This window comes from Castor canadensis, chromosome 5 (genome assembly GCF_047511655.1).
Source record: "Castor canadensis chromosome 5, mCasCan1.hap1v2, whole genome shotgun sequence".
NCBI classification, from domain to species: domain Eukaryota; kingdom Metazoa; phylum Chordata; class Mammalia; order Rodentia; family Castoridae; genus Castor; species Castor canadensis.
In genome coordinates, this window is record NC_133390.1 from 127,208,854 (window position 1) to 127,234,383 (window position 25,530).

General features: G+C 38.9%; 1 protein-coding gene and 1 non-coding gene across 10 annotated transcripts in view; both read left to right on the top strand.

Moving 5' to 3' along the window:
- The window catches only part of Cnot10 (CCR4-NOT transcription complex subunit 10), a 76,312-nt gene that overhangs the window by 22,041 nt on the left and 28,741 nt on the right, over positions 1-25,530 (top strand). For 4 of the 9 annotated variants that reach the window (XM_074074067.1, XM_074074063.1, XM_074074065.1 and 1 more), the window contains 10 exons: positions 157-299; positions 4,773-4,859; positions 5,346-5,429; positions 7,801-7,918; positions 11,470-11,619; positions 12,795-12,997; positions 14,981-15,102; positions 17,414-17,590; positions 21,457-21,534; positions 24,455-24,589. In XM_074074067.1, coding sequence (XP_073930168.1) covers positions 157-299; positions 4,773-4,859; positions 5,346-5,429; positions 7,801-7,918; positions 11,470-11,619; positions 12,795-12,997; positions 14,981-15,102; positions 17,414-17,590; positions 21,457-21,534; positions 24,455-24,589 — 1,297 coding nt within the window. The remainder of the gene's footprint in view (positions 1-156; positions 300-4,772; positions 4,860-5,345; positions 5,430-7,800; positions 7,919-11,469; positions 11,620-12,794; positions 12,998-14,980; positions 15,103-17,413; positions 17,591-21,456; positions 21,535-24,454; positions 24,590-25,530) is intronic. The other 5 variants (XM_074074064.1, XM_074074066.1, XM_074074069.1 and 2 more) reach the window with 5 other exon arrangements.
- LOC141423611 (U6 spliceosomal RNA) lies at positions 17,714-17,820 on the top strand. Its single transcript, XR_012448454.1, has one exon. It is a non-coding gene; the product is annotated as a U6 spliceosomal RNA (small nuclear RNA).

Genomic DNA, 25,530 nt, shown 5'->3' on the forward strand with positions numbered 1-25,530 from the left:
AGCATTGTTGGCATAGCAAGTTAATTCATTCTCGACTCGCGACCTGCATTCACTTGCTCTGTAGAGCTCCGCACTGTTACAGGGGTAGTCTGAGATAAGTGCTTGATTTTGGATTATGACTTTTCTTTTCCTATTTGTTTTTTTTTTTCTTGCCAGAAGAAAAATTTGCCCAAGCAGTGTGTTTTTTGCTTGTAGACCTATATATATTAACCTACCAAGCTGAGAAAGCTTTGCATCTTCTTGCCGTCCTAGAAAAAATGATTTCACAGGGTAACAATAACAAAAATGGAAAAAGTGAGGTAAGTGTCTCCATATAATCAAACTAAAATTGAGTATCTTAACAGCTTTATTGAGATAAAATTCACATAAATTACCTTGTTTTTTGCCCAAACCCAGTAAGCTGCTGTTTTAGTGTACAGTTCAGTGGTTTTTTTTTTTTTTTACTATGTTCACATAGTTGTACAAGCGTTACCACTATCTTATTACAGAATGTCCTCACTAACTCAAAAAGAAACCAGAATTCATTATTATTTCACCTCTCTCTGTCCTGGCAGCCACTATTCTGTTCCCTATCTCTGTGGATTTGCCCAGTGCTGGATATACATATAAGTGGAACATGTAACCTTTTGTGATGGGTTTCTTTCAGTTAGTATTTTTCATGTACTTTATCCCCTCCCCCACCCCCCCCCACCCCCGTGTGTGTGTGTGTGTGTGTGTGTGTGTGTGTGTGTGTGAGAGAGAAAACTGGAGTTTGAACTAAGGGCCTCATGCTTACTAGGTAGGCACTCCACCACTTGAGCCATGTCTCCAACTCCTTACTTTATCCCTTTCTGTAACTGAGTGCTATTCCATTTCATTACACAAATAATGTCATGTTTTTAAGTCCAGCAGTTGATGGACATTTGTGATCCTTTCCACTTTTGACTATTAAAAATAATGCTACTATGAACATTCATGTACTGCTTTTTGTTTGTGTGTTCACTTTTTTTCTTTTGTGGGATTGGGGTTTGATTCAGTGCCTCATGCTTGAAAAGCAGGTGCTTTACCATTTGAGGGATACTCCAGTCCATTTTGCTCTGCTTATTTTGGAGATGGGTTCTCACGAACTATTTGTCCTGGCTGGCCTTGAACCATTGTTTTCCCAATCTCAGCTTTCCAAATAGCTAGGATTATAGGCGTGAGCCATCCGCACCTAGCATTATTTTCATTTCTTCAGGAAGAGTATTTGAGGGTGAAATCACTGTGTTGTATAGTAATTGCATATTTAGCCTTAGTGGGGTAACTACTGGACTATTTTCCAAAGTAGTTTAATTATTTTACCTTCTCACCAGCAATTCTGGAAGGTTATAATATTTCTTGTTATTGTCTTTTTTTGTTTGTTTGAGACAGTGCCTTGAACGCACCTCTCATCCTCCTGTTCCAGCCTCCCAAGTGCTGCAATTATAAGCATGTGCCACGACACTAGCTTGTATGTCTTTGTAAAACGTTTAGCCATCTCAGTGCAAAGTGGTACCTCATAATACTTTTGATTCGTGTTTCCTGAATGACTAAGGATATATACTCAGCATTTTTTCATGTGCAGAATATTTGTACAGAATATTAAGGTTAGAAAAGATAATAAAATCTGTAATATGAAGCCAAGCATGGTGGCATTCATCTAGAATCCCAGGCATTTGGGAAGTAGAGGTAGGAGGATTAGTTAAGCCCAGGAGATAGCAGCCAGCTTCGGTAACATAGGGAGACCCTGAGACAGTTTTTCTAAGACAGAAAAAAATCCATAATCTATGTAGACAGCTTAGCTTTCATTAGGGAAAATTTCATCATTAAAGCTCTTCAAGGAGAGCATACATTAAATTGGGAGAACACCTGGGATCGATCCCCAGCACAGCAAAAAAAAAAAAAAAAAAAAAAAAAAAAAAGTACATCCATTTACAGTAATTAAGCTACACCATGTTCTGCTAAGAGACTTGGTGTGTATTAAGAATATATCCATTTAGCTGGGCGCCAGTGGCTCACGCCTGTAATCCTAACTAACTCAGAGGCAGAGATCAGGAGGATCTCAATTCCAAGCCAGCTTGGGCAAATGGTTCTCAAGACCCTATCTCGAAAATACCCAATACAAAACAAATGGTAGAGAGGCTGAAGTGGTAGAGCACCTGCCTACCAAGCATGAGTCCCTGAGTTCAAATCCCAGTACTATAAAAAAAAAAAAAAAAAGAATACATCCATTTACACATCTATAATACTACTTACTTGGGAGGCTGAGATGGGGAGGATTGTGATTCGAGGCCAGCCCAGGGAAATAGTTCAAGAGACTCCCATCTCAGAGCAAAATGGACTGGAGGTGTGGCTCAAGTGGCAGAGCACCTGTTTTTGAAGACTCGAAGCTCTGAGTTCATAACCCTAGACCCACCAAAAAAGCAAAACAAAACAAAAACAAAAGAATACATCCTGGAAGACTTGATGTTACTATTTCTCAGAAGTTTATAGCATTATTTATCCTTAAGCAAAACTGGAGGCTGGATGAAAGTAAGAAAGAGCAGGAAATGATTCCATTGGCTCTCATTTTACAGGGGATTCAATAGTCAAGCATTAAAAAGAGAAAAATTTTTGCTACTACATTTACTATAATCATTAAAATACTATCTTCCCTTCCAGATAATATCTGGACCTTATTTATTCATTAGCTTCTTTTTTTGTGTGTGGGGGGGGTGGTACTAGAGTTTGAACTCCAGACCTCATGCTTGCTAGGTAGGTGCTCTCCCATCTGAGCCACTCCACCAGCCTTTTTTTGTGTTGGGTATTTTCAAGATAGGGTCTTGAGACTTATTTGCTTGGGCTGGCTTTGAATCTCATTCCTCCTGATCTCTCCCTCCCGAGTAGCTAGGATTACAGGAATGAGCCACCAGCACTGGGCACATTAGGTTCTTAAGTAACTTATTTCTTCATTGAATAAATTATGATCATTTAAGCATTAAAAAAAAAACCCACACCAGGCACCAGTGCTCACATCTGTAATCCTAGCTACTCAGGAGGCAGAGATCAGGAGGATTGTGGTTCAAAGCAGCCAGGCAGATAGTTCTGCAAGACCCTATCTTGAAAAAACCCTTCATAAAAAAAAAAAGGCGGGGGGGGGGGCGGCTGATGGAGTGGCTCAAGGTGTAGGCCCTGAGTTCAAGCCCCAGTATGGCAAAAAAAAAATACACATCCTGGGTCTTATGTCTTTTGCTGCGCTGCTTCTTCTAAAGGGATGACCCTTTTTCTTCATGTTTCTCCCAATCTATTTTTGTGGCACTGGGGTTTGAACACTGGCCTTGTGCTTGCTAGGCAGGTGCTCTACCACTTGAGTCACTTCTCCAACCCTTTTTGCTTTAGTTATTTTTCAGATAGGGCTCACATTTTTGCCTGGGGCTGTGTCTGATGGTGATACTCCTGCCTATAACCTCCTACAGTTGTTGGGATTACAACCCTGCATCACTATGCCCAGCTCTACCCCTTATTATATAGAAAAGGAATATATGAGGGAAAGATTGCCAATGCCTTTCTACCTGGGACCACTTGCTAGGACTGGTTGCTGTGCCCCCCGCCCCCCGCCTATAAAAGTTTGAGGTTTAAACATAAAGTAGACATCTAGGATGTTTTACTTTTTTCTGCCTAACAAATGTTTATATATAAAGTATTTCAGTTGAACAACCTGCATTATTCCTGGAAATTGTGTTGTAAAATACTTAATTTTTATGTTTAGTACTTGTAGCATTTGCTGAAATATAATTTAGTTCAGTAGATGCTTGTTGCTGTGCTCTATACTTAAGTGACAAAATGGAGACACTGTAGTTCTTGATTTTAGGGACTTCTGCTGAGAAGGAATAGATGGCATAACATCAGTTCATGGACTGGGAGGAGTGAGGTTAGGGAGTGGTTCACAGGAGTTTGAACATTTGATTTGACTATCCAAATAGTCTGACAAGCCAAAAAAGGAAGAATGCTGTGCTGGGCATGGTGGCTCACATCTGTAATCCCACATATGAGTGGAGGTAGAGATTGGGAGGATCATGGTTTGAGGCCAGTGTGGGCAGAAAGTTAGCAAGACCCTATCTCAACCAATAGCTGGGTGTGGTGGCATAAATAGGAGGATCAAGGTCCAGGCCAGCCCTGGCAAAAACACGAGACCCTATGGGAAATATTAAAGCCAAAAGGACTGGGAGCATGGTTCAAGTGGTAGAGTGCTTTCCTAGCAAGCATGAGGCCTGAGTTCAAACTCCAATACTGAGAAAAACAAAAAGAGAAAAATTGAACAGGGTAACAATCCAGGCAGAGAAAACAGAATAGAAGGCATGAATGTCTGGTATGCTGGGAGATTTTCTGATAATAAAATAAGCAGCATCCGAGGAGTGTAATAGAGAACAGGAGGAATAAGGTTGGTGATGGGAATGTGGATTAGAGTGTGAAGAAGTACTTATCTAGCAAGTTAGAACTTGATTTAGTTGGCAGTGTTTATAGCAGAGAAAGTTTTTAGGAAGGCAGGGACGTGATCCGTTGGGAGTTGTAGAGAGATAGACTGCGTAACACCTGTGTTTTTAAAGCAAGCTTTTCATGCTCAGATGTGAGTTTCTCTAAGTAGTTTCCTGTCGTGCACTGGACACTATTGAGCCTGAACCTCTTGAGAGTGGGTCCTGCTGTTCTGTATTTTGAAAATACTCTGATTTCTCTATTAGCTTACTTGGAAGTTAGTTATGGTCAATTTAAACAGACTTTGTTTCACCATCCTACAGACTGGCAATAATACCAACAAAGATGGAGCTAATCATAAAGCTGAAAGTGGAGCTCTGATTGAAGCTGCAAAGTCAAAGATACATCAGGTAGTATAAACTTCACACACATAATGAAGCAATGTGATAAGTCAGTGAAAAAATACATGTTCATTCAAAGCAGGCATATTTATTCATTTTGAACGATTCTAATTTAGAAGTACATTTATCCCTCTATTTTGCTTAAAATGATAGTTTTTTAAATTATTTTATAAAAGGTTGAGATAAATAGCCTGGGAATGTATTAGATAATAAAATCAGTTTGGAATTTTAAAACCACTTAACTGTAGATATGGATTTTTAGGGTTTTTTTCTCGGAACGCAAATATAAATTTTATTCTACAGTACTTTTTGTTGTTTAGCATTTACTCCAAGAGTACAATCAAAATAGAATATTTAAGATAATTTTAAACTTGATTTTGCAAGGAACTGGTGTGTATGTTGTAAACATATTGGGAATAAATTCCTTAATTAGAAAGCAAAACTTTAGCATATGTAAATGAATTATTCTTACTACTAGCACTTCTCCTTTGACAGTACAAAGTAAGAGCATACATCCAAATGAAGTCCCTGAAAGCATGCAAAAGGGAAATCAAGTCAGTCATGAACACAGCTGGAAACGTAAGTTCCTCTGGACTCTGCTCTTGTTTAACAGTTTCTCTTGTTTTACAGTTTTCTTATTTAGACTATGAGTATTGGTTAGTTTTAATAATTTATTTTCAGCTGGGGTCTGGTCCCAGTTGGTAGAGTGCATGCTTAGCTTGCATGAGGCAGACCCTGGGTTTAATCTGAAGATTGAACCAAATAGATAATTCATCTTAGTCTATTATATATACTAACAGACATAAACCTCAGTATTACATAGTTGGGAAGTAGTAATCATACTGTGTCCATAGTTTAATGCATATTTTTTACTTAAAATTATAACTAATTTTAAGGGGGTGTAGGGAGCTTACCTAGCATGAGCAAGGCCCTGGGTTTGATCTCCAGCAACCAAAAAAAAAAAATTTTGATTAAGTATGTCCCCTTTGTATCCATTCTTTAAGACCTGTACTTTAAATAGCTGCCTAGTATTCCAGTAGTAATCTATAAAAATTCACTTAGATGTTTTGCTGATACATTCAACATTTGTGTTATTTTAGAATGTTTTAGTTTTACACTCAAAACATTCATTAAAGATTTAGCAGTCAAATTATAGCGAAAACTATTCCCAAATGAGTTTTCGATGACTGGTACTAGAATATTTGAGATATAATGACTCCTCCTCTTATTCTTCTCACCCCAGTCCTCTATGGATAAATAATTTGGTGCAAGAAACAATTATGAACAAGTTGGTGTTATAGAAAATTGTCAATTTACAAGTATGACATCCTGAGGAGATACCAGGCAGAATCTAGATTAGCCCCTTTATTAGTATTCCAGTAGTGTTTTGTTTTGTTTTGTTTTGAGAACTGTTGTAATCCAGAACAATTATAGGCACAGAAGGATAGGACTAAATAGCCAGCCAGCCATGATCAAACTTTTTTTTTTTAAGATAAAGACATAATCTTTTCCTTTAAAGAATCTAGTCACAGGAAAGAGACAATTGAAAATAATTGTAATGCCATGCAATCAGTCGTCATACCTCAATGAGGGGAAACTTCAGTTGAATAATCCTTGAAAACTCTTGTTCCTTAGTGACCAAGGTGAACAGGAAGCAGAGCAGAGGAACTAAGATTTAGAAGGAAAGCCGGTTTCTAAGCTGAAGTGAATAAGTAATGGACAGGGATTCCAGTTTCCATGGATATATATTTAGTGTTACCCACTGTGTGCTTTTACACTCTAAACTAGTATAATTTTGAGAACCCTCCACTCTAAGGATTCTAAGAGAAGTAAAAGATGATCTGCAACCCAAAACATAGTTTTTCAAACAGCAAGAGCACTCAGAAACGAAGCTTTCTGTCGAGATCATTCTTCCATTCATACAGTGCTGCTGTTTTTCCTGTTTGGAAAAGTATTTGATTATTTGGGTTCTAATGAAAAGTACATTTGTATCCTAAGAAATAAGGACAATCATCAGTCTTTCTAAATGACTATAAAATTGAAAGACCTCACTGGGCGCAGGTGGCTAGGAGCCACTTAGGAGACAAAGATTGGGAGGATCGAGGTTTGAGGCCAGCCTAAGCAAATAGTTCTCGAGACCCCATCTCCAAAATAACTAGAGTGGGCTGGTGGAATGGCTCAAGTGGTAGAGGCCTGTCTAGCAAGCATGAGGCTCAGAGTTCAAACCCTAGTACTAACCCCCTGCAAAAAAAAAAAAAAAAAAAAAAAAAAAAAAAAAAAGACAAAATAACCAGAGCAAAATGGACTGGAGATGTGGCTCAAGTGGTAGAGTACTTCCTTTGCAAGTGTGATGTCCCGAGTTCAAATCCTAGTTCCACAAAAAAAAAAAAAAAAAGACCTAGTTTGTGCTGTGAAACTGGCTTCTAGTTAAGTCAGGTCTGGAGGTCCACACTACTCAGGATGCTGAGGTGGGAGGATTGCTACGACTTTTAGGCTAGTCTGGGCAGAACCTTGAGACCCATATCTAAAAAAAATACAGAATAAAAAAAAAATTGACTTCCAAATACTGATGTAGTACATGATAACAGTCAGTAGTCTGTAGACTGTATTCATATACATATATGTTGTGTTAATTTTTTTTTTTAGTTAGACACAACAATTCTTTTTACAAGGTATTCTCTTGACAGAGGTTTTAGGTTGCAAGAGTAGTGAAAAATTTAGAAACTTTTTTTTGGGGGAAGCTGTGCTAGGACTTGAACTCAGGACTTTGTGCTTAGTAGGCAAGCACTTTACTACTTGAGCCATGCCCCCAGTTTTAGAAACTTTTTTGTGACTATGACTTAACTGATTAATACATGCTCTTGAGCACATATCTATGCAAAAGTATAATTATGATATGTGTTAGACAACTGAAAATAAATTTCTCATAACTTTTGTATTTTCTTTATAGTCTGCACCCTCCCTGTTTCTTAAAAGCAATTTTGAGTACTTAAGGGGCAATTACCGAAAAGCTGTGAAGCTATTAAATAGTTCAAACATTGCTGAACATCCAGGATTCATGAAAACAGGTAAAAGAAAATTGTAACATTTTTTTTCTGATTGTTCTACCCTTTATTGCTTGTTTTTTTAAATCTGACTCCTTCACAGTGATTTGGCTTTTTGGGGGTGCTGCTGGGGTTTAAACTCAGGGCCTTACACTTGATAGGCAGGCACTCTACCACTTGAGCTGCTCCACCAGCTCTTTTTTGTGTTGGGTATTTTTGAAATAGAGTCTTGTGAACTATTTGCGTGAACTGGCTTTGAATCACAATCTTCCTGATCTCTGCCTCCTGAGTAGGTAGGATTACAGGTGTGAGTTACCAGTACCTAACTGATTTTTTTTTATGGGACTGGGGTTCGAACTCAGGGCTTTGTGCTTGCAAAGCAGGCACTATACCACTTGAGCCACACCTCCAGTCCTTTTTTTTTTTTTTTTTTTTTTTTAATGAAAATGTTTTCTGCTAGGTGTGGCAGTGCATGCCTATAACCCCAGCACTCAGTACACTGAGGATTACAAGTTCAAGTCTAACTCAGGCTACCTTGCAAGACCCTATCTTAAAACAAACAACAACAACAAAATATTTCAAGATTTCTGTTGCAGAAAATTCCTAGAATTTTACTTTATGACTAGTTTCAAATTTGGAAAAAAGCTTATTACTTCTTTTACTCTTTCTTTAAACCTTTACTTGCTCTTTCTTTCACTTTGTTTTTAAATATTACCTTAGAAATTATGTCTGGGCATCCGGTCCTTCAGCTTTTGCTTTATGAAGTGTGACCTTTTAAAGAAATTAGATGTTTTTACTTTCCTGTAAAAACAGTGAATGATATAATTTCTTTAGAAAATTAATTATGAAAAACATATCCATAAATTTAGGGAGTCATAATGAATTGCTTGCTATTAATGGTAAGATAAAAGGCATGAATTGTGGCTGATATGTAGGTTTCTCCCATTGCTATTTTTCTCAAGAATTCAGGACCATCTACTAAAAATGCTTGTACCATACCAAGTTTTAAATACAAACAAAGCAGCTGGGCACTGGTGGCTCATACCTGTGATCCTGGCTACTTGGGAGGCTGAGAGGGAGAGGGTCATGGTCCAAAGCCACCCTGGGCCAGCAGTTCTCAAGACCCTGTCTCCAAAATAACCATAGCAAAATGAGCTGAAGGTGTGACTTAAAAAGCTTTGCATGTGTGAAGCCCTGAGTTCAAATCCCAGTCTCACCCCCTACCCCCCCAAAAAAATAAAAAGTTGGCCAAGTGTGGCAATACGTGCTTATAATTAGGAGGGTCACAAGTTTGAAGCAAGCCTCAGCTTGCCTCATTTATTTATTTATGTTTTGGATTCTGTTCAAATGCATACATAGCTTATGGCTGCAAGTCTACTCAGACCTTCTCCCATTTACCCTTTCAGTTCACTGGAGTCATGGAGAATGGCTGTTTGTTTATTATAATTCTCTTGTAGATATCCTTTTTGTTTAAATACCCATTTCTAATTCCCCTGAATTTTAACTTTTGGTCTTTTTATTATAGTTCCCCCTCTGAGGCCAACTGACCGTCAGTTTGAAATGATCTCTTACCATGTGTGATGGTGCATACCTGTAATCCCAGCTCTGGGAAAGTGAGACAGGAGGATAGTGAGTTAAAAAAGCCAGCCAGGGCTAAATAGGAAGACAGTGTCTCAAAAAAAAAAAAGAGAAAGAAAAGGGGAGGGGCATAGAAAGGAGGAGGGGAAAGGATCTCTCAGTCTAGAAAGTTTTTCATAGCATTGCCTTGTGTGGAATTTCAGTGTTGATACTACCAGCCAGGTCAGGTGATGGAGTGTAACTGATCAACAGTCACAGTGCTCTGATGGAAAGGTTTTATATACATGTGTATTTTGCATATTGATATTACCATAGTTAGCAGTTCTGAAACCTTTCGCTTCTTCCTATATATCAAGTTTATTTTTGCTATGGGTAAAATTTGCTTATTAGAGAAGATTTGGGAAATAGGAATTTGGTTGATTGCTCACAGTGCCGCTACTCAGAAACAGTCTTCTCAACATGAATTAAAATAACGTAAAGGAAGATGGCCCACCATGTGTGTTGGGCTGAGTGATAAATCTCCTTTCTCTGCCCTTCAATAAAAAATTAGTTGCAAAGAATAACAGTGGAGTACCCTGTGCAAGTCTCAGCTGCCCCATCTTTCCACCTTTACTTCCATCAGACCACCCAACAGCCTCACCTGCTCAGTCTGCTTCTCATGCTCTTTCTCTTTTCCTATCTCGCTTTGTCCTTTGTTGCTCCTTGGTTCTGCTTTATCCATTTCCTCTTTTCCTTTTCTGTGAATCACCCTTTTTTATTACCTCTACCTTTTACCAATTTTCTTTTCCTAGTACTGTTTCCCATACCTCACACTAGCAGAAGTCTGGATTTCTGTGTTCAAGGGCCCCCTAGTGAGGGGCACAGCTTCACTGTGCTGTGATTGCAGCCTAGAGCACCAGTGCTCCTACTCCCACAACATTTCAAATCAGACTTTTCTCCCTCTGGCCCAGGGGTGGAATTTCAGGTGAAGGCAGGGGCCTGCTTCATTTATAGCTACAAACCAACACCCAGTCCTCTTCTAAGGCTATCAGTTTCTCTGTCATCCTATTTTAACTTAGAGCAATAGAGAAAGGAGGGCAACCAGGCTTTTAAGTGTTGGTCAAAGGCCAGTTAAGAACTGTGTGTGTGTGTATGTAACCCAGGAAGTTGGACAAGTTGTCTATCACTGAGCAACACTCACTCCTACTCCCTATATATGTTTGCTTCATTGTTTGCAATTGCTACATAGAATTTCACTAAGTGAATGCATTGCATATATATGTTAGGTTATTAATACATCCTTTATCTTTTTTATTTTTGTATATCATTTGACTATAATTATTAAAATTCAACCAGGAAAAAAATTAAGCTAAAGTATACAGGTTTGGATTTTAAAAAATAATTTTATTCACTGGACATGGTAATCCCAGCACTCAAGAGTCTGAGGCATAAGAATCAGGAGTTCCAGGCCAGCCTGTGCTACATAAGCCCCGTCTCAAAAAGCCAAAATAATAAAATAATTTTATCCCCTTTAAAAAAAAGTGATTTTAGAGCTGAGGCTGTAGCTCAGTGGTAGATTGCTTGCCTAGCATGTACAAGGCCTGGATTCAATCACCCAGCCCTGTCGCCCCAAAAAAAATTAAGAAAAAAGTTTAGGTCAGGCACCAGTGGCTCACATCTGCAATTCTAGCTATTCAGGTGGATCGCAGTTCAAAGCCAGCCCTGGGCAAACAGTTTGCAAAACCCTATCTCAAAAAAGCCCATTACAAAAAAGGGCTGGCAGAGTGGCTCAAGAAGCAGAGTGCCTAGGCCCTGAGTTCAAACCCCAGTGCCACCAAAAAAAATAAAAAGTTTAAGTTTTTAAAAAATATTTCCTAAATTCCTAATGTCTTGTGAACTGTTCTGTAGGGACTAAGTGGAATTGCAAGAAGAATTAACTTAACACTAGATGAGCCTGATTATTGTATAAGGGATATCTTGGTAAACCTTTTCTGTAGACATATTTGTGTTTTTCTCAGGTGAATGCCTGAGATGCATGTTCTGGAATAATCTTGGCTGTATCCATTTTGCCATGAGCAAGCACAACTTGGGGATTTTCTACTTTAAGAAAGCTCTGCAGGAGAATGACAGTGTCTGTGCACAACTCAGTGCAGGTAGCATTGATCCAGGTAAGCCCAGCACTGGGGTCAGTTTGCATGTTAGTACTGTTTGAGAAAAGCAAGATTAGAAGAACAAACATCCAATCAAAATACATGCCATGTGGACCTATGCAGAGTTAATATTGATCCTGCCCAACAAATTGAGCTCTGGAGATTTTTAATAGATAGCAAGGTATTAGGAGTAATGTTGAATTATCAAAAGATTTAAGTTACCTTCAATTTTTCATGAATTTGAAAATCAGCATTCCTGCATGGGAATATTATGAACCATGTTTGGTTAGTCACAGTTAAGATTTCTCACTGTGTCAACCTAGCTTTATTATAAATTCCTTACAGAGTTGCACATAAGATGCCATTGGCAGCATTTATAGTATAAGCAAATTTCTGATATTTATCTGTTTTTTTGTTTGTTTGTTTTTGTTTTTTTTTTTTTGGTAGGACCAAGGTTTAAACTCAGCTTTGCACTTGCAAAGCAGGTTGAGCCACACTTCTAATCCAAAATTTATACTTTAATATTCATGTTATATAGATTCTTGATTTGAATTGATTTATAATCAGTTTTCTACTTTTTAAAATAAAAACCTAGGTACTGGGTTTTGAACTCAGGGCCTCGTACTTTCGAGACAGGTGTTCTACCACTTGAGCCACTCCTCCAACTCTGTTTTGGGTTGGATATTTTCTAAATAGGGTCTCTTAACTATTTGCCCAGGTTGGCTTTGAACCTTGATCTTCCTGATCTCTGCCTCCTGAGTAGCTAGGATTACAGATGTGAACCACTGGCACCTAGCTGAAAAATGTTTTCTAAGTCACAATTGTTCTTTTATTGTGTGCTATGAAACATTGAGTTGGTAGGCTGTGATAATAAAATGGTTAGCCAAGCTGAAAGTAAGAGTGGACTCTTCTTACTGGCTCTGAAAATGTGGAAATGCTTTAAGTTGAAAGCAATGAGTGATTTTTGCTTTCCTGGAGCACTTGTTGCCTGAATAGCTGGCAAGTGAGCAGAGACAACTCTGGCCCTGCTAGCACAGCCAGCTGACATGACTAGAGAATATCTGTGGGGCAGTTATGGAGACTACCACTGGTGAGAGCCATGACAATTTCAAAAGTGTTTAAGTACTTTATCCAATAAATGTTTGGAATGTAACTGTTACTTTAATTATTTATTCTCAAATTTTTAATACTAGGCAAAAAATTTTCAGGAAGGCCCATGTGTACATTATTAACCAACAAGAGGTACGAGTTGCTGTATAACTGTGGAATTCAGCTTCTTCACATTGGAAGGCCTCTTGCTGCCTTCGAGTGTCTGATTGAAGCTGTTCAGGTTTATCATGCAAATCCCCGCCTTTGGCTTCGGCTGGCTGAATGCTGCATTGCTGCCAATAAGGGGGTGAGTGCTGCTTGTGTGTTTATTTGAACCCCTACTTCTCCTCCTTGACACTTATTACATAGAAAGCAAAAAAACACTTGGGAACATGTGAGGTCTCATTTTCTTTTTAACCCTCATTGAATTTATAAAGACAGCCTTCTGTTCTTTAACAGTTGGGGGTTTGGGGAATTAGTTTTAAAAAGTCATTTGATAAAAATCTGTTTCTTTGTATAAGTGTGGCAGCGCTATAGGGTTGAAGCCAGTGAGAACACCTTATCTGTTGCAACAGTGGTCTGCTAGCTACTGGGACAGGGACCATGCCATCTGCTGGTGTGAGAACAGTTTGTGTGGACCAGATCATTAGAGACCAACAATGCTAGTATGTGGCAAGAGCTACATTAAGCTGCATTTCCTTTAATGCCTGGGACTGTTACTTTGGTGTCAGTAGATGGATGACCAGGCTGTTTCTCTCTGTCACCATTTGTCTACAGTGACTGTGAGAGTTGGTGTTGTTTCCAAATTGCAATTGGTAGAAGCCTTTAATCTCAAGTTGAGAGGAGTCGGTGGGAGTAAAAGCTAGGTGATCTTATAATTACCAGAGGTCTATGTCACCCATTTCCTAAACCCCTCCCTTCCACCTCCCTTTGCATGCTCCCTGGCTGTGTGAAGATTGGGGTGATGGGAAATCCTGAGGTCTTGCCTTGCATATCTGCCATAAGTTGTGTAGAACATTGAGACTCTTCTGCTAAGCAGCCCTTTTCTGAAAAGCAGCTGAAAGAACTGATGAGGGGTTTAAAGAAATATGTGTGCCTCACAGCTTTCGCACTTGGTATTCCAACAGTTGATGATTTGATTATACCAGGGATGAAAGGCTTTAATGATAAGTTCATTTGTACTTTGGTTTTCATAGCATGCTGTTTTTATCAGTGCTGTGGCTCAAACCCAGGGCCTTGTGTATATTGGACAAGTGCTCAACCACTAAGCCACATCCCAGCCCTTTTTTAAGACAGCTCTCTTTTTGGGTAATTTTTTAATTAATTGATAAACAATTCTAGGTTGAATTTGTATTTTTTAAAATAAAAGGGCTGGGCGTGGTGTTACACATCTATAATCTCAGCACTTGGATGTGAGGGCGATCTGGCTGCAACATCTGTCACCCCATTGATCGCCAGGGTTGATTCGGCTGATCTGGCTGGCTAGGCGGGTGTCCCCTTCCTCCCTCACCGCTTCATGTGCGTCCCTCCCGAAGCTGCGAGCTTGGTCAAAGAGGACGACCATCCATAATAGAGGAGGACCGTTCTTCAGTCAAGGGTATACGGGTAGCTGAGCTCCCCTGCTAGAACCTCCAATCAAGCTCTCAGCACTCAGGAGGCAGAGGCAACAGGATATGGAAGTTGAAGGCCAGCCTGAACTATAGCAAGACCTTATCTCAATCAGTCACTAAAGGGCCTCCAGAAATCTTCTCAACTCATTAATGAATTTAAGTGTTCAGCGCCTTTGTACAGTTAATTACAGTGACATTTGTGCAAGTTCATATTGACTGGCTCCAGTCTGTTCCTTGATATGAGAGTTTGCATGTCTTATGGCTAGCAGGAATTTCAAAGGTGAACTGGAGGCTTGGAGTGGAGGGGATGATGAGGAATTAAACTGGTACTACAAGCTTCTTCAGTGAAACAACATAGCTTGGTAAAATATCTTAGAATACTATAGGTGGGCAAATAGCTTTTTACTTGTTTTCATTTTAAATGTTCACTGATTTTATGACTTGGGGATTTTAATTTTCTAGCAGGAAAGAATTGTGTCCATGTAAACTTTATGCATATAGCTTGTTAGAGTTTACATGTTGCTGATAGTATGATTGTTACTTTTTTTTTTTTTTTAATACTGGGGCTTGAATTCATGGCCTCATTCTTCCTAGGCAGGCGCTCTACCAGTTGAGCTACTCTGCCACCCGTCATACCACATCTTAATTTAAATTTATGTGAAATTACTTATATTTTGTAGACATCTGAACAAGAAACTAAAGGTCTTCCAAGCAAAAAGGGAATTGTACAGTCCATTGTTGGTCAAGGCTATCATCGTAAAATAGTTCTGGCATCACAGTCTATACAGAACACTGTATATAAGTAAGTATTTTGCTAAGAGAGAGTGTATATATTTAATACTGTTACACATAATATATTTATGTGTAACCATATGCTTAGGGTTTAATCATGTCACAGGAACTACTTGGTAACTAGGTTTTATTGCTGCTCCAGTAAACAGGACCCCCCCCCCCCCCCCCCCGCCCAAAACATAGGTTCATAATGAATGTTACCCAACACATTGTGATTTTGGTTTATTATGTCCGTGGATTCTGATTTTTTTTTTTTTTTTTTTTTTAGAGTGGTACTGGGGTTTAACTCAGGAATTTGTACTTCCTAAGCAGGTGCTCTACTGCTTGAGCCACTCCACCAGTCAGTTCTGAAATTTTTGATGCCCTAAGAAACTGAAGTCTAATTGGTGTCACTATTTAGAGCCAAAAGAGGGCATCTTTTATTTTATTTTTGGTGGGACTGGGGTTTGAACTCAGGGCATTGCTCTTGCTCAGCAGGCACACTACTGCTTTAGCCACACCTCCAGTTCAGTTTTGCTCTGATTATTTTAGAGATGCGGTCTCAAAAAGTATTTGCCCAGACTGGCCTCAAACCTCAGTCCTCCCAGTTGCAGCTTCCCAAGTAGCTATGATAGATAATAGGTGTGAACCACCAGCACCCAGCCGAAAGAGGGCATCTTGATGTCTCCTTTTCATGTCCAGTCATCTCTCTGCATCCATAAAGGGGGGATTGGTTCCAGGACATTTGCCAAGCCTCCTTTTCTATGTCTGTGTGTTCTCCATCCATGGATGGATTCAACCAACCTCAGATTGAAAACACTCACGAGAAAAAAATTGCATCTGTACTAAAAATGTATTTCTTGTCATTATCCCTAAACAATACCATATAGCAACTATTTCTATTTATATGACACATTGTATTAAGGATTATAAATACTGTAGAGATGGTTTTAAGTATCTAAGAGGATATACATAGGTTCTATGCAAATTCTACCCTACTTTATATAAGGGACATAAGAATCCACAGATCCTGATGTATACATGAGGCCCTGAAAGCAATTCCCCGTGGATACTGCATAGTCTTGGTTGTCATTGATGCTTTTCACTCAGTTATTTTCCTTATTCTTAGGAATGTAAATATTTTAAAGCTAATTCTAATAAATAAAGCAACCAAAGCAATATACAAACTGTCACATGTGCAATCTTCAGTTGAACAACTTTTAAACAAGAGTATCTAGCCAGGCATGGCGGTACACATCTGTAATTCCAGCATTCAGGAGGCTGAGGAAGAAGGATCATGAGTTTGAGGCCAACCTCTGCTATATAGTGAGAGCATGTAAAACAACAAAGCAAGATTTAAAAAAAAAAAAAAAAATCCCAATTTGGAGTTGCTATTTTTCCTAAAGTAATAAGACTGCAGAGACTTTTTCAAAGAAGAAAGTTGTTCATTATCATTTTCAAAAATTTTTCCAGGCCTGGGGGTGTAGCCCATTGGTAATGTATGTGCTTAGCATGTGTGGGACTCTGGTTTCAGTACTCAGCACCTAAGAGAAAACATTTTCCAAAGTTTGAATGGTATCTTGTAGATAGTTTTTGGGTTTTAATTTAGTTTACCTATAATATACCTTCTCGGGGGAAATGGAGTTGTTGGTGCAGGGGATTGAACACAGGTCCCACACATGCTAAGCGCGTGTTCCACCACAGAGCTACACCCCCATCTCTAATGATGTTTTTTTTTAAAAGACTATTACATTTTTGTTTTTAGGACTTAAAACATGATGTTCCTACAAAAGTTATTGCTACTTTTCAGAACTTTATTTTTACTGATAAAGATGACTCAGTTTGATATAATAGAAAAAGTCATATAAAACGTCAATAAAATGGTAAGATAAAACATGCTGGTGGTTCAAAACCTACAAAGGCATTTATGAATGTAAAGGTCAACTAAAATAAGGCTCCAATGTGAAAATAGATTTTCCTCCCTTCTTTTCCATTCTTGTACCCATCCTGGCCCTCATTACAACTTTCCTTATCTTCAGTTCCTCTGTTACTCTAATATTGATGTGCAGATTTTTACTTAAAGTTGTCACCCATACATGATGACATTCCTAGATATACAATGTATAAAGTATATACTTACAATCCATTATTTCTACTTTTTACATCTTATATGTTATATCAGGATTGGGGTTCTTTAGCATTCTCCTATTAAACTTTCTACTTATCAAAGGACAGAGTTTTCATTAGGTTTTATTTCTGGTAATAGAAAAGTCTTATTTGTATGCTCTCTACTTAGGTAATTATTTTATTTTTTAATTTTATTTTTTTTTTTATTTTTAAAGTGATGGGCAGTCTTCAGCCATTCCTGTAGCCAGTATGGAGTTTGCAGCCATTTGTCTCAGAAATGCCCTGTTGCTATTACCTGAAGAACAGCAAGATCCAAAGCAGGAAAATGGGTCTAAAAATAGTAATCAATTAGGGGGGAACACAGAAAGCAGTGAAAGCAGTGAAACTTGCAGGTATGGTAAGCCCAGCAAAATCCTTTCAGGACTTCCTTAGTAAGCCTCTTTGTCTTTTCAGTCAGTTCCTTAAATCTTCAGCCTAAATTTCCAAAATTCTCAGTTTTAAATCATAACAAAGGAGTACTCACTTTGGCAGCACGCGTACTAAAATTGGATTGATTGAGAGAAGATTACCTTGTCCCTTGCATAAGGATGACACACAAGATCATGAAGCATTCCATATTTTTAAAAATCAGGGACAATTTCCAAAGAATGATAGGAATCTTTTAGTTTTGCTGTCTAGTTGACTTTTTTGGGAGTTAAGACAAACCTGAAATAGATATTTGCTGAAATGATAGTGCATGTATCCTTCCCATACGTGCTTCCCATACACTTTTACTTTGAGCCCAGGGAGATGTGTGCATGTGTGTCAGTCTGTTGGTGAATTTGTAAAGGTTAACAATCCACAATTGATTTAAAATGCTCAGAACTTCCCAAACTGGCTTTTACTTCTTTCTGGTGATACTGGAATTTGAACTCAGGGCTTCATGCTTGCTAGGCAGGCACTCTACCACCTGAGCCAGTCCGCAAGCCCCATTTTGTGATGGGTATTTTTGAGATAGGGTATTGCGAACTGTTTGCCCTTGCTGTCTTTGAGCTGTGATTTTCCTGATCTCTGCCTCCTAAGTAGCTAGGATTACAGGGGTGAGCCACCAGCATCCGACCAAGCTGGCTTTACTTTGTGTTATACAGTGGTCAGGGTTAACACAGTGTGTCCATGTCATTGCTGTGGGAGTTAGCCCTGAATGCATGTGTTTCGTGTATATAAATAAAATATATGTTGGTTTCTTTTTCCAGTTTAAATAATAGTTCTACTGAAGGAGGCAATAAACGCTTGCATATCATACATTCAGGTTCTTCTGTAGTTTTTTGTTCTGACAGTGCATGTCTTTTTCTTTTTTATTGCTGTGCTGGGTGGGGGTACATTGTGGGATTTATGAAAGTTCTTAGAGTATATCAAATATATCATACTTGAATTCACACCTTACAAGTGCATGCCTTTCAAAGAATGTGTAAACAAGATTAACATAGAATCAAGTATTAGAGAGAAACATTTGTAGATGTACAGCATTGGTTATTGCTTTTTGTAGTGTTTAGACCTTGATATTGCTGTTAACCCTTTGAACCCTCTCCCCTACCACCCTCCTGTGTTCCCTATTTCTCCTCAAAGTAGTAAGTACATACCTTTATTTGTGATACTACTCTTTTTTTTTTTTTTTTTTTTTTTTTGTTTGAGGCACTGGGGTTTGAACTCAGGGCTTCACACTTGCTAGATAAGCACTCTGTCACTTGAGTCATGTCTACAGCTCTTTTTGCTCTGGTTATTTTGGAGATAGAGTCTCCATTTTTGCCCAGACTTCCATCCTTCTCTTTATGCTTTCTACTGTCACTGGTATGACTGCCCCAGCATCACCACATCCACCTTTTTTCCATTGGGTCTTAAGAACTTCTTTTTTCCCTGGATGGTCTTGAACCTTGATTCTCCCAATCTCAGCCTCTTAAGTTGCTAGGATGACAAATGAGAGCCACTGGTGTGTAACTTAAAAGTTAATTTGAATGTCTTGATAGTCTTCCTAATATGTGCTGCCAAGATGGCTATAAGCTTTTTCTTGATGGTGATACTGGGGTTTAAACTCAGAGCTTTTCATTTGCTAGGTAGGCACTTGACTGCTAGAGCCACATGCCCAACCCAGGCCTCTCTTTCTTTTTTTCTTTTAATCCTATCTTTTTTAAAAACTTCCATTTTACTTAATTTAAAGATAGTTCATAAAGTACAATTGACATCTATGTTGCAGATTTTTTTTTTTTACTTCATTACCTGAATCTGCTTTGTCACTCATAAACAGGAAACAGTGCTTGTAGTAAACTAGACAATGAGGAAATACTGTAGGCTTTTGCTGTGTGGTTTTTGTTGTTACTGTTGTTACCCAGTTTGATGTATTGTAAGGAGATGGTTGGTCTCTTCTTTTTCCTTTCTTTTCTTTTTGCTTGCATAGGTTGTACTAGTAAAATCTGAAATTGTATAAACCTGGCCAAAAGTTGCAAGATACCAAATCTTATAGAGGTTAAATTAAAAAGTTATGCTAAAAAAATCATCACAAAGCAGATTATGTTTCTAGTAGTTCTGGAAAAGAGAAATAAGGTGAAGACTAATGGAGATAAGATCCTTAAAGGAGAAAATAGGAAGGAAAAGCTTTTCATTGCAGGAAGGCCTATGATTATATGAGACAACATTCTTTTACATTTTCTAAAATAAATACTAAGCCAGGTATGGTGGTGTATTCTTGTGAGCCTAGCACTCAGAGTGCTAAGGCAGTTGGTTCAATAGTTCAAAGCTAGCCTGGGCTACATAGTGAGTCTGAGGCCATGAATAAATTAATACAAACCTGCATACAGACATATATCCTGAAACTTTTCATTTCTTGTTATCCTGTGCCTTTTGGGTTTGGTTTTGTTGTTGTTTTGTGGTATTAGGGTTTGAACTAAGGGCCTCACACTTGCCAGGCAGGTGCTCTACCACTTGAGCCAATCCGCCAGCCCTTTCTCATGTTGCGTATTTTTGAGATAGGGTCTTGCAAACTATTTGCCCCTGCTGGCTTCAAACCATATTCCTCCCAATCCCAGCCTCCCAAGAAGCTAGGATTATGTAAAGGCATAAGTGCCCGGCTTATCCTCTGCCTTTCAACAAACTAACCATCAGAATATTCCATGTTTTTAGTTTTCTAGTATAAATTAAAAATTATGAGAGCCAGGTGCCAGTGTCTCAGGCCTGTAATTCTAACTACTTGGGAGACATACCAGGGTGAGACTAAGGAGATCAAGGTTTGAGGCCAGCCAGGGCAAATAGTTCGTGAGACTCCATCTCCAAAATAACCAGAGCAAAATGGACTGGAGGTGTGGCTCAAGCCATAGAGTGCCTGGTTTACAAGCTTGAAGCCCTGAGTCCAAACCCCATCCCACAAAAAAAAAAAAGAAAAAACTTATCTAGTTTTAATGAAACAAACAGTGCTTCCCAGGCATGAGTGGCTCACAGCTGCAATCCTAGCTCCTCAGGAGGGCCAGCCTGGGCAAAAAGTGAGACTCTATCTCAAAAATACCATACACAAAGGTCTGGGGACATGACTCAAGTGGTAGAACACCTGCCTAGCATGTGTGAGGCTCTGAGTTCAAATCCTAGTACTGAAGAAAACAAAAAGCAAAACACTGCTGTATATAGAAAGTTCTGCCTTTATACCTGGTACCTTTTAAAACTTGTGTCTCCCATTCTGACACTTTTAGCTGTTTCTCTCCTCTCCTCCCCCTCCCCTTCCCTTCCTTCTTCTCCTCTCCTTCCCCTTACCCTCTCCTCTTTTCCCAGGGCCTTGGTGCATTGCTAGGCAATGCTCTACCACTGAGCTACCCCCTGGCTCATCTAGTGCTTTTTTTCTTGATTATTATTTTTTAAATGTTTATTACAGAAAGTTTGAAAAAAAAATTTATGGTGGTTTTCCTGCTGTCAACAAGTTAGGTTTAATTGTACTTGATAAAAAAGCAGTCTTGAGACTGAAGATATATGTAAACATTGCCACGATTTCCTTTATGTTGTAAAGATGTTTGCAGTTAGAGATTTATTAAAAATAGCATTGCGTGTTGGGGAAAAGAAACTTAATTCACAGCATAGCTTTTAACATGTTAGTGATACTTATTTGTTAAGCATTTCCATTGTTTTGACTTGTTTGCATTTTTGTCATAAATAATTCCATGGGAGTGGGGATAAGGAAACAAATTCTGCATTTAATTATTTGTTTCTTTTCATAATTAAGAGTCTGTCTCTGTTTCAACAGTAAAAGCCATGATGGAGATAAGTTCATTCCAGCTCCACCTTCTTCTCCATTAAGAAAACAGGAATTAGAAAACTTAAAGTGAGTATGTAAGCACTATGAACATTGCATCTGTTGAAGTGAGCAAACTGATTTTTACCTCTTTTATACTGTTAATATTATGAATTATATCAATCACATGTCAAATGTTAAACCACATATCTGGCCGGCACCAGTGGTTCACACTTATAATCCTAGCTACTCAAGAGGCAGAGATCAGGAGGATCGTGGTCCAAAGCCAGCCCAGGCAAATAGCTCAAGAGACCCTATCTCAAAAATACCTATCACTTAAAAAAAAAAAAAAAAAAAAAAAAAAAGGCTGGTGGAATGGCTCAAGGTGAAGACCCTGAGTTCAAGCCCCAGTACTGAAAAAAAAAACCTTGTGTCTACACATCTTTTTGAACCCCTCAGCATACTCATTCACCATCTTCTGGCTTTCATTGTTTCTGAATAGAAGTTCACAGTCATTGTATACGTGATGCCATTTTCTAAAAAGAGATTATTCTCTGTTATTTAACTGTTAGACTATTAAGAGTCTGCCTGTGATTATTTTCTTTGGTGTTTAATCTTGCTTGGGGATACCTGACTTACTTAAATCTGTAAGTTTATCTTTCAACAAATTGGGTTTGTTTGTTTTTTTTTTTTTTACTGTGCTGGATAGTAAAGTCAGGGTCTTATACATAATGGGCAAGTGCTCTACCACTGAACTATTCCTCCAGCCCCTACTTAAAGAGTGTGGGGGAGGGGGGGGGAGAGAGAGAGAGAGAGAGAGAGAGAGAGATTTTACAGTTAGACAGCACCTCATGCTTTATCTGCCAGGTGCTCACACCTGTATTCCTAGCTACTCAGGAGGTAGAGATCAGGAGGATTGTGGCTTGAAGCCAGCTTGGGCAAATAGTTGACAAGACCCTACCTTAAAAAACCCATCACAAGGATTGGAGGTGTGACTCAAGCAGTAGAGTGCCTGCTTTGCAAGTGCGATGCCCTAAGTTCAAACTCAAAGTATAGGCCCTGAGTTCAAACCCCAGTATTGCAAAAAAAAGGAAAAAAAAAAAAACAACTTGCCAAAGACCGTTTTTTGTTTTTGGTGGTGCTGGAATTTGAATCCAGGGCTTCACACTTGCTAAGCAGATACTCTCCCACTTGAGTCACTCACCAGCCCTATTTGTGTTGGATCTTTTAAAGGAAAAAAGATTACTTCGGTTCTTGGTTTCAGAGGTCTCAGCCCACAGTCACTCGGTCCCTTGACATTGGGACTAAGTTGAGGCTGCACACCATGATGGGGAGGGCATGGCAGAACAGAGATGCTCACTTAAAGGTGCCCACTAAAGAGGCAGAAGAAGGGGCCTGGGACAAGGCACAGACCCAAGAACATGCTCCTGGTGACCTACTGCCTCTCACAGTCTCCACCACCTTCCAGTAATGCTATCAAAGTGTAGATCCACCAGCTGGGAACCGACCTTTCAACACATGAGTCTTTGGGGTACATTTCATGCCAAACCACAATATACAGTCCTAACCCAGTATTGTTTCTTCTCCCCTGAGAGTCTTGTATGCTCCTCATTCCTGCCAGCTTATGGGTATGTAATGGGTTGTTTTGTTTTGTTTTACACTAACAAGTACCATAGGGCCCACACTGCTCTATACCTTCTTTTTCTTGTTTGACAATATATCTTTAGATTATCCTGTATCACTACAAAGATGTTTCATTCTTTCTCTTGGCTTCGTAGAATTTCATTGTATGGATGATATTTATGGAGCTTTGTGGTCATCTTTAGGGTTTTTTTTGGTTTTGGTTTTGTTGTTTTTTTTTTCAGAACTGGGTGTTTGAACTTAGGGCCTCACACTTGCTAGACAGGCACTCTATCACTTGAGCCACTCCACCAACCCTGTTTTTTTATTGTGTGTTTTCCAGATAAGGTTTCTGGAGTTGTTTGCCGAGACTGGCTTCAAACTATGATCCTCTTGATCTCTGCCTCCTGAGTAGCTAGGAATTATAGGCATGAGCCCCCAGCCCCTGCCTGTGTTTATCAGTTTAAAATGTTTTCAGTCATTGCTGTTAAAATAATACCACAGTGAATATCATTAGGTACATTCAAGCAGAATCCTTACTGAAGAAAGTATTTGAAAACTTTCAAACTTGATTTAATTTTCACAGGTGTATTTAAATGAGTACTTACCTTAGGGTTGCTGTATTTATGCAGGCAATTTAAGAAGTACTTTATCCCATAATGATTGAACATCTGCAGACATGTCTTTTTTGGTTTTTGGTTATTATTTTTTTTTATTTCATTAGGCACCATCAACCAAAGCTACAGGTTTAAATCCCATAAAATTGACCTTAGAGGTTGGAGCTTTATCACAATCAGTTGTAAGCAAATACAGTCGGAACATTCTTCACAGGGTCCAGATCCTCGTTACATTTTTTTCTCACCCTTTGGCTGCTTCACACAATGCCATATTCATTTTGCAAGCGACTTTAGTCATGAGCCTTTGCAAAGCAGCTTTTGAAAAGGGGGTTAAAAGGGAAAGGGGTGCAAGAGCTGGATGGAGGAACTTAAAATGCAAATAAAACAGGTTAAAAGCAGTGAATTGTTTATGAGACAGGGATCATCACAAGTGAACATGACACAAGTAGTTTATACCACCCAAAACAGCCACAAAAGACAAAAGGAGTTTTGTAAAGCAAAAGTTGCAAGTCAAAATACTGGAAATGAGTGGGCTTTCCAACTCAACATAATTACAGATTCTAATAGGAGATAACTGCTCAAGAACCTATTCTTTTAGGAAAAAAAAAAAATCATTTGGGTTGGTGGAGTGCCTCAAGTGGTAGAGTGCCTGCCTAGCAAACATGAAGCCCTGAGTTCAAGCCCCAGTACCGCCAAAAGAAAATAAAAAGATCAATATGTGACATTTATAGATGTGGTCACTAATCTTGGTCCTTTTCATTGTGGATTCCGAGGCACCTGAGACCAAATAGAGGCCACAGGACCAGTAATGAAAAAAAACAATTCTATGTTACTCTTCTGTACCTGCCCTTCCAAGGAGGCCCAACATTAGATCACCACAACTCAACCTGTACCAGGAAGCACATATGGTATAAAATCCTCTCATCTCCTTTCAGTTTGATCTTTCCAACAACCCTGAAGATAAAAACTTTCTTCAAAAATACCATAGCATGAAATGAGACTGTCTACAGGTCTGAAGGGGAGAGACTGGGAATATAAATAATCTTAGGATTGCAGTTCATGCTATTGTACAGACATCAGGACCTTTGCCCTTTACTCCCCAAAATCTAATTACTTGATTCACCTTCTGAATCTGTGTGTGTGTGTATGTATGTGTGTATATATCTATCTATATATATATAGATATGTATGTATATATATATCTATATCTATATATATATATATAAAATTTTCAAGTTATCCAGCTAAATGAACCACATTAAATTATTCCCCTGCTTTAAAAAAATCTATTGCAATTGAGAGAAAAAAATCAAATTCTTCTGCATGTACTAACACCCTGTTCAGTTTGGTTCTCGCTGGAATCTCCCATTCTGTTTGAATGCGTGAGATAACTTCTTGATGACCTGAAGGAGCAAAGTGACTGGATTTTCAATCAGCATCAGATTGAGAACTTGATCATAAGGATGGGGAAGTGTAGAGCAGTAGTAGAGCCTTTGCATAGTATGTGCAAAGTTCTAAATTTAATCCCTGGCTCTGGTGTTTGAACTCAGGGCCTCGAGCTTGCTAGGAAGGCACTTTAGTGTTTGAGCTACATCCCCAACCCTCTGTGTTGTGTAATTTAACTTCACCTTCTAAGAATGACATTGAAGATGAGTGCATACAGTTGTTAGGACCCGGAATCCTATTCCCCCGAGAGACAGAGAGCCAGGCGTGAATGCAATCAACAAAGCAGAGTTTATTGGACTGGCTAGCCAGGGTCGAGCTCCCACACGGACACGCAGGACCGGTTAGGAAAGCAAGACCCTGAGCCTCTTAGGGGGAAATCTTATATAGACTGCAGTGGCGTGCA